This window comes from Cotesia glomerata, linkage group LG4 (assembly GCF_020080835.1).
Source record: "Cotesia glomerata isolate CgM1 linkage group LG4, MPM_Cglom_v2.3, whole genome shotgun sequence".
Classification (NCBI taxonomy): Eukaryota; Metazoa; Arthropoda; class Insecta; order Hymenoptera; family Braconidae; genus Cotesia; species Cotesia glomerata.
In genome coordinates, this window is record NC_058161.1 from 14277879 (window position 1) to 14286689 (window position 8811).

Genomic DNA, 8811 nt, shown 5'->3' on the forward strand with positions numbered 1-8811 from the left:
TATCAAATAAGTCGTAAGATGACATTTTACTCGGAATAAAATAAACATTAAAAATATCTAAAGAATTTATTTAAAAAAAATTTTTTTAACCTATTTATTAACTGATTAAAATTATGAAAAAAAATAAGTTTGGAATTTTTTAAAATTTGTAATACTGCGACCTAGGGTTTAAAATCCCGAGTAAAATGAACCCCTACAACCCATAGTACTTAATTATGATTAATACAAAAAATTGCATTAATAATTTATCAATTGATCTATAGATCATTAATCAAAAATCGACCTGCGGCCAATCGGGTCGTGCGAGGTGTTATTTTTTTCAGAATTTAAAGGAGAATCAAAGTGGCTTATTAGTTTTTCTGTGAAATCATTGGTTCGCTTAAAAATCCAGAAAATAATTAAATAAATTGAAAATTTTGCTTTTATTCAAAATTCTTTACAAAATTTGAATAGTCAGAAAAAATAGTGAACATATTAAGATCGACCGCACGAAAGGCGAGATATCCTCCAAAGCCCTTGTGTCCACGGTGAAAGAGTCCCAGGCCCTGGAGGGGAACTGGAGGTGAAAATTCCAGGCTTCTGCCATCGAAGAAAGGCACTGTCGACTGCCCGGCGTCTTTTTCGAAGTCTGAGGCTCGGAACTTGACTGTTTTTCCTGAAGTGACTTCCTGGAGCTCTTCGGGAGCTTTGCTAGGGTCATCTGGGTTCTCCAGCTCCAAATATTTCCTGGAATCAACAAAATTTATGCTCTATTCGATAATTTTTTAAAAACTTACTTTGACATTGAACTTGCGGGAACCCAGAATGATTTTCCAAAAAGTTTTCCTTGAACAAAATCAAACTTTGTTGCTTGGATCTCCAGCTGAGTGGTCCCGCGCCTAAGAAGGGGCCAAGCACGTGAATCCCAAGCGAACCTGAACCTCACTCCGGTGACCAGGTACCCTGGTGGGGCCACCAGGTCGTCCAAATTAATTTTCTCAGCAGGTCCATAGTCTCTTCCAGGTGTCATCACCCGGTTTTTAGAATCTGCGGAGGAACTGTCCAAATAAAAGCAGCCATTTTCTTCAGAGTAGTCAAAGGCCTCGAGATCCTTCCATCTTGTTAAATTAATTTCTCCGTAAGGCAGAAGTTGTCCTTCTTTTATCTGCACGTGGATCATAAAATCTTTCTTCACGAACTTCACTCCAACTACGACGCTAAAAAATTTTTTAATTGTCACCATGTTATTTCTCGTGAAATTCCGCGTGAAATGATATATAACAACCCCTAGTTTCGTTAAAGTTAAGTGAGAAAAAAATTAGTTTAAAAAATACCGATTTTCATGTTTAACTCTTGAAGTCTCATACCGATATTTTTGAAAAGTGCCGATCTTTTGGCATATTTAGGCCCAGAAGAGTCTATAGAAACGATCTATCGAAAAAAAAGTGCCGATTTCTATATCAGATCGGTAATTATTCCCAAAAAACCGATTTTTTGTGTAACAAAGCCCCAAAATAAAAAATATTATTAAATATCGGTAATTAAAATTAACTACCTGTTATTTTTGACGTCAGATAGTTGATCACGGAAACTTATCGCAGTGATTATTCGGCTCGTCCATTTAGGTTTTTCCACACACGTACAAACACAGTAATCACAGAAATATCCATTGTACCACGTGTACTCTCTATTTAAGGTCACAGTAGTCCCTTGACACACTTTGTGCGCTCTACTGTGTTGACTCTTACCATAGATATTTCCCTCGTTATCTTTTATCCATTCGTAAGATCTTGAACTGTTATTCTGTCGTCAGATTTCCAAAAATAAAAAATTTAATTAAAGTAATTACCAATACGCAATCATAAAAAAAAATTTTTGAATTAATTAAAATTATCAATACTGCGACTTAGGATTTTAAATCCCGAGTAAAATGAACCCCTACAACCCATAGTAATTAATTATGATTCATACAAAAAATCGCATTAATAATTTATCAATTGATCTATAGATCATTAATCAAAAATCGACCTGCGGCCAATCTTGTCGTGCGACGGCTCATTTTTCTCGGAATTTCAAGGAAATTAATAGTGGCTTGTTATCTAAAACAATTACCAATAGACAAATATCATATCCAGTGGAAATATACCGACAATCGAGATATTTTGAGCATTCGTATGTTTTTAGAGAACTTCCAATGCTTTGGAGGTCACAATTGTGTTTGCAGGGCATCGCAGAACTGCTCAGACTCGTCTCGGGGATGATTTTTATCCTTATCAGGCTTTCCAACTGGATTTTTAAGGCCTCCTGGTCTCTTTCTTTAATTTTCGGCGGACAATCGAAGACATAATGGCTTAAATCTTTCAGAGCAATTTGCATTAATGTGGTGTAAGTCTTTGATTCGTTGAGGAATTGCTCGAGAATTTCAGTTTCTTTCTTAGCTGTGATTCGAGTACAGACTGCGTTGCCGAAATAAGAGACTATAAATCTCCGGAGGTGGATTGATAAAATTACTTTGAAGTATCTCAACAATCCAGCGCGGGGGGACGGAATTTTACCGCAGAATTTTTTGATTTCAGGGGTCTGAAATAAAAATTCATTAAAAATCTGTAATATTATAAATTATTAATAATGAAATATTTCAAACCTTCCAAACTTTGAATATTTCTTCAAAATACCCGGTCAGGTCTTTAGTATTATTTTTATACTCTCCTTCCGACCTAAAAAGAATATTGTTCTCCCTCATCATTTTAAACCCTTTACAAAATTGGGAAAATTCCAAATGCTGGCTGTCTGGTGCCAAACTCGGAAGTTGCTGGAGTAAATACACCACTGAGGAGTAAAATATGTAAGCCTTGGTATGCAAATCGTTTAAAACTCCCTCAGTTCCCTTGCTTCGGCGGATGTGCTTCACCAGGAGTTCATGGAAGTCGTTCCACCGAGAAACGTGTCCAGAAAGACCCGCACATCTCAGCTTAGTGTCCTCCAGAAGCTCCTGGACGTCCGAGAAAAAATTCACTTCGTTCCAATCCGTGATTCCCGCTTCGAAGTTCGAGAATGAATTCAAAGTTAATTTCAACTCGACGTCTATCTTTTCAGTGAATTTTTCCGCAAAAGTTTTAAAGGAACTCATCTTAAAAATTTCTGGAGTTCCGGTTATTTTTTTGATAAATAAAAATATCAGAAAAAATTTTAAAAACATTTTAAAGTTTGAAAAAAAATTTTTTTTTAATTTGCTGGCTTCAATTGGAATTTTTTAACGACTGATCGATAGATAAATTTGTCGATAAAGATTTTTACGTAGAAACTTTAATTGCGATTGCAATTAAATTCTATAATAGATTTTTAACAATTAAAATTTATCGATAAGATTCGTGTAGAATTACGAAAGATGTAATGAAAAAAATACATGGTCAAATAGAATAAAAAAAAAAAAAAAAAAATTGGCTTTTTCTAAAAAATTAACTTCTAGCGACCTAGAATTTTTTGTCCCGATTAAAATGAGCCCCCACACTCTAGATAAATTTCCAGGATTTCCTAGAAAAAATGGCGTTATGAATTCATCAAATGATCTATAGATCATTAATCTAAAATCGACCTGTAGCGGATTGAGTCGTGCGATACGTCATTTTTTTCGGAATTTTAAGGAGATTAAAAGTGACCTATTAGTTTTGATGTAAAATCAAGGGCTGGCTCAATAATCACTAAAAATAAAATTTAAAGCTAATTAATAAAAGTTTATTACTATGATTATAAAAAAATATGCTAAGCCAAATTTGATTAATAAAAATTATGTGCCAGGATTAGCATTTGGTCCACGACGACGTCCGAAGGTTGGTACAACGGTTACAAACCTCCTGTTGTATTGTACGCGTCTCTTAGCACGTCCCGTTTTCTTTTTTGATTTTTCTTGTTTCTCAACCTATTAATTTATTATTTTATTAATTAAATTTGTCATTACTAGGATAAATTAAATTAAATTATTCAAGATAAATTACCTTGGGGGTTTGACCCTTGACTTTACCAGCACGAGCTAAAGATCCATGAACCTTACCTAAAATATTTAAAAAATAATATACAGGGTGTCCCAAAAGTCACGGACGCCATTGTAGCATCTGATGAAAAAAAGAATTCTGAGACGAAAAGTCCTTAGCCATTTTTCAATTAACCGCATAGATAATTAACTATTAATTAAAAATAACGTCTCTTTATTTGTTAGAGAGAGAGCGCCAGTGTCCAGTAAAGTATGTGCCAAACAAAGACACAACTAACTGTATGACTAACTAGTTTCTAGTAGGATATATAGCTAACGTAGTCACACATATTTACTTACACATTCACACGTGCAAGCGTCTTCGTTGTAACGCACTTGACTTGACACTAGTGCTCTCTCTCTAACGCATAGAAGGACGTTATTTTAATTAATAATTAATTATCTATGTGTCTGATTAAAAAATGGCTAAGGACTTTTCGTCTCAGAATTATTTTGTTTATCAGATGCTACAATGGCGTCCGTGACTTTTGGGACACCATGTATGATTAAAGGTTAATAAAAAAAAAATGTATTTTTTTTTTAATTAGTCATACTGCGACCTAGGGTTCAAGCTCCCGAGTAAAATGAACCCCTACAACCCTAAGTAATTAATTATGATTCATATAAAAAATCGCATTAATAATTTATCAATTGATCTATAGATCATTAATCAAAAATCGACCTGCGGCCAATCTTGTCGTGCGACGGCTCATTTTTTTCAGAAATTTTAGGAGATTAAAAGTGACTTATTAATTTTTATAAAAAATCATTTCTTGGCTTGTAATTCGAGGCGTTAATAAAAAAATTCAAAGTATTATTTTTAAATTAAATAAAACAAACCTCCAAGAAGAGGAACATTAAGGTCTAAATGACCAGCTAAATGAGACACTGGAGTATCATCAGCCAATAAATGCCCGTTGCAACTCAAAGTAAACTCTGTATCTTCGAAAGATTGGGCTTCTGCGATCTTAGCCTGCAAAATCAATTAAAATTAATTAATCGGTTTATAAATATTTATTAAAATAGAAAAATAAAATTTTTAGCTAGTTAAAAATATCAATAATAAATTTATTATTAATACCTTGAGATTAAAAACTAATTCGCTGTCCTGGCATTCTACCAGGAAAGTATCCTGTCCACGGATAGTCAGCTGCATTTTCTTTGTTTGTTCCTAAAAAAATAAATAAATAATTAATTAAAAAAAATTTAGGTTAGGATGACATCAAATCACATGTAGCGGAGAATGCTAAATTAAAGAATCTAAGAGTGATTATTCAATTTTTTGAAATTTAACAAATGTTAAACAGGTAAAAATACATAAAATAAAAAATTTTGTAGTAAATAATAAGATTAATAAAAAATAATTTTAAAAAATAGAGCCAGTCCCATGGCTAAGTGGTATAATGCTTGTCATGCTTGCTTGGGACTGGTGAGGCGTGGGTTCGAATCCCGGTGTGAGCTGAAATTTAATTTTCAGTGAACATCGGTGCTCGTAACTCACGCCGGGCTGTACAGGTTTGGGTTTTTCGATGGTTTCCCCAAGCCCTGTGCTACCGGTGGGGCACAGGCAAATGCGTGCAGTTTCCCCAAAGTCGGCCCATCGCCGCATTACTCTCCAGGCTGAAAAAGTATGTAATACCGCCAAACTTATTCTGCCAAACTTAATGTACCGACCAGCCTGGAGTCCCCTTCCGGTCTCGGCCGGACCCCTATCGAGACAGAAGTCTGAAAAGCGGGGTTAAAATAAAAAAAAAAAAGAAAAAAAAAAGACATTAATTAAAAAAATAACAAAATTGTAACTTACTCCGGAAAAACGCTATAAAAAGACTAAAAAAAATGTTATTTAAGAAGATTCCTTTATTGTCATCGCCGGATAAGCTTACATTTTTCTCATTAAACTTTCAATCTTCGTCAAATGGCGCTTAACGCACCATTATCGTTAAATTACAACGAATAAATTATTGAGAGTACAAAGAACATATAATATATCTCCTATCGTTTTTTGTATTCTTCTAAGTGAAAAATTAAAAATTAGCTTTAATGATATGAAATCTAATTAAGAAAATCTAAAAGAATTTATTTTATTTTATTGAAACAAACCCAATAGTTTACAACATTAATAGAGTTAAAAAATTAACTTAAAAAATTATAGAATATGACAAGATGACTTATAAATATTGTAGAAAAATATATGCATAATCCTACGAGGTTAATTAAGTATGACCAAATTATTAATATAAAAATAATTAGATATTTTGAACACAATTAATAAAATTTTTCAATTTATAATTGCTAAAAAATTCAAAAACATCCAATATAATTTGCTAAGTTCTTTAGCTTTTTCTAACAATCGAATTCTTTTGTTAACTGAATCAAGTCGTACTTTCATCTGATGAACAATAATTTTTAAAGTATCATCTCTTGGTCGATACTTATCGAGACACTTGATAAATTTATTATTTCTCGCGAACGGTTTAACAGTTTTATCATTAAAAATCTTAGCAGCCAGATTATACAAAGTTTCTCTTTTTTTTCCATACTTAAAAACAGTTTCTTTCAACAACCCATAAATAAATTTAGCTTCAAAGTCTTGAATCTTTTTAACTTCCCGCTAAGAAAATCGAAGATTTTCAAAAATCGGGAAGTTATTGTTTTCACCCCGTTTTGCAAAAATCGAGTTTTCATCAGATCTCGACGTTTGAAGGTCATAGGAAGCTTCCCTGACTATCCCCGCGAGGTTGTCACGGTGTCTGTATATATATGTGTGTGTGTGTGTGTGTGAAAGTATGTGAACCGCTTATAACTTTTGAACGGCTTGACCGATTTCATCGCGGTTGGTGCCATTCGAAAGGGCTTGACCAAACTTAGATTTTGAAAACTATTTGGACCGATTCAGATCAATAGATTTTGAGAAATCTTCAAAAAACTGAAAAAAAAAAAAATTTTTCAAATGTGGTTTTTTTGGAATAACTTTTAAACGGCTTAATAGTTCAATTCCAAAAACTAATCAGCTCTTAACCTCAAAAAACCACGTCGATCGCCACCAGTCCGGTCAAAATCGGTTGATTCATTCGAGAGATATCGTGAACGAAAGAAAACCGAAAAAAGTGTTTTTTCGGAATAACTCCAAAATTCCTAGCGCGATCAATTCAAAATTTAAGATTCTTTGTGAGGCTTGAAAAACTGCGTCGAATGCTTCTAACCGCGTAAAAATCAGTTTATTCATTCAAAAGTTATTGTGGTTTAAAAATTAAAAAAATAGTGTCTTATCAAATCTCTATCAGACTTTTGAGCTCGAAGAGCTTTAAAGGATAGGAAAGCAATCTCTTTGAGCTCGGAGAGCTCAAAATAACCCATAAATTGTATTTTTAAGCTCGAAGAGCTCAAAAACGTCATTGGTGCAATTTTAAGCGCCTAAGTATGAAATTAGCGGGAAGTTGCAGGGATGGCCTTCAGGGTCAACCGTTTTCCTAATTTTTTTTGGATCGATTTATGTATTATTTTGAGCTCTCCGAGCTTGGAGAGATAGCTTTTCTATGCTTTTTCCAGCTCAAAAGTCTAAAAATTATACTATCTCATCAAAAACGATCCGAAAAGAAATGTTATGTGAACTTATGCAAAATTATGTAAAGTTATGTGAAGTTATGTGGAAAAATATATGTGAAGTTATCTCTTGAATGAATCGACTGAAATTATGTGAAATTATGTGAAATTATGTGAAGTTATGTGCAGAATACACTTTTCGGTTTTCTTTCGTTCATGATATCTCTTAAACGAACTGGCTGAAATTATGTGAAATTATGTGAAATTATGTGCAGGAAACACTTTTCGGTTTTCTTTCGTTCATGATTTCTCTTGAACGAATCGGCTGAAATTATGTGAAATTATGTGAAATTATGTGAAGTTATGTGCAGAAAACACTTTTCGGTTTTCTTTCGTTTATGATATCTCTTGAACGAATTGACTGCACTGATAGAAGGATTTATTTGTATTAAATAATATTTGTTAATAGCTAACAAATCATTTATTAGAGACCATTTTTTAATGTTAAATAAATATGTGAGGGATTATAGCGTAATAAATTTGAAACTACCTGAGCGAGACCTCTGTAAGCAGCAGTATTACACAGTTGCGTGTGCTCATCGTTGTTTATTTGTTCATCATAATCATTATTTAAATAATAATGATATATTTTGTAAACAACATTATCTAGAGCATCTATTTGGACAAACTGCTCGCCACTAAAACGATATTTTCTACAGACTTTATCATCAAATAGATAGTCGAATACATTTCTACCTTGATTATCACGAGCATTCATTAATTCTGGATAATTATGTGAAAATTTATCGACAATGACCTCTGCTACACGGTAACTTTCATCTTCTAAAGCTACCATCAACAAAGTTTTATTATCTTTGGTTCTCACAGTAATGTCGGCTCCAAAATCAATAAGTAATTCAAACAATACTGACTCGTTCATAAACGCCGCACGTGACGCCAATGATAATTTATCACCAAATTAATCCATCAGCCAGGGATAATTTTTAGAGAATTTTGGAGTATTTTTACTTGTAAATTCAGCGTTGGGATCAGCGCCAGCTTCTAGCTAAATACGAATCGATTCACATTCATTACCATCATAATTATGAATCACCAATTGGATTGGTTGAGCTCCATTTGTTGTTGCTAAATTAACGTCAGCTTGTATTGGTCGTATTGGTCGTATTTATTAACCAGTAAATCAATGGCATCTTCATCGTCGTCCATACACGCAAAATGTAATAATACGTATCCACCGT

The 8811-nt window shown here is 33.3% G+C and overlaps 2 protein-coding genes across 2 annotated transcripts; both read right to left on the minus strand.

The window, feature by feature from the left end:
* Positions 1-403: 403 nt before the first annotated feature.
* Positions 404-3126, minus strand: LOC123262998. The gene is made up of 5 exons (XM_044725507.1): positions 2624-3126; positions 2092-2559; positions 1535-1782; positions 777-1196; positions 404-726 (listed from the first exon to the last, which is right to left on the minus strand). Exons 1-5 carry the CDS (start codon positions 3107-3109, stop codon positions 423-425), a joined length of 1926 nt encoding a protein of 641 aa, XP_044581442.1. The 5' UTR covers positions 3110-3126; the 3' UTR covers positions 404-422.
* Positions 3127-3692: 566 nt separating this feature from the next.
* On the minus strand, positions 3693-8553 carry LOC123263003. Its single transcript, XM_044725515.1, has 6 exons — positions 8103-8553; positions 5091-5180; positions 4850-4982; positions 3975-4030; positions 3752-3898; positions 3693-3720 (listed from the first exon to the last, which is right to left on the minus strand). Exons 1-5 carry the CDS (start codon positions 8490-8492, stop codon positions 3767-3769), a joined length of 801 nt encoding a protein of 266 aa, XP_044581450.1. The 5' UTR covers positions 8493-8553; the 3' UTR covers positions 3693-3720; positions 3752-3766.
* Positions 8554-8811: the final 258 nt, after the last annotated feature.

Bases quoted from the DNA above. Each gene is read 5' to 3' on its own strand.
- LOC123262998 (XM_044725507.1), bottom strand. From the start codon at position 3,109: ATGAGTTCCTTTAAAACTTTTGCGGAAAAATTCACTGAAAAGATAGAC. The intron at 2,560-2,623 runs GTTTGAAATATT...TTTTTATTTCAG, and splicing joins AAATATTCAAAGTTTGGAAG to ACCCCTGAAATCAAAAAATT. The intron at 727-776 runs GTAAGTTTTTAA...TGTTGATTCCAG, and splicing joins CCCGCAAGTTCAATGTCAAA to GAAATATTTGGAGCTGGAGA.
- LOC123263003 (XM_044725515.1), bottom strand. From the start codon at position 8,492: ATGAACGAGTCAGTATTGTTTGAATTACTTATTGATTTTGGAGCCGAC. The intron at 4,983-5,090 runs GTATTAATAATA...TTGATTTTGCAG, and splicing joins AATTAGTTTTTAATCTCAAG to GCTAAGATCGCAGAAGCCCA. The intron at 3,899-3,974 runs GTAATTTATCTT...ATAAATTAATAG, and splicing joins TCAAGGGTCAAACCCCCAAG to GTTGAGAAACAAGAAAAATC.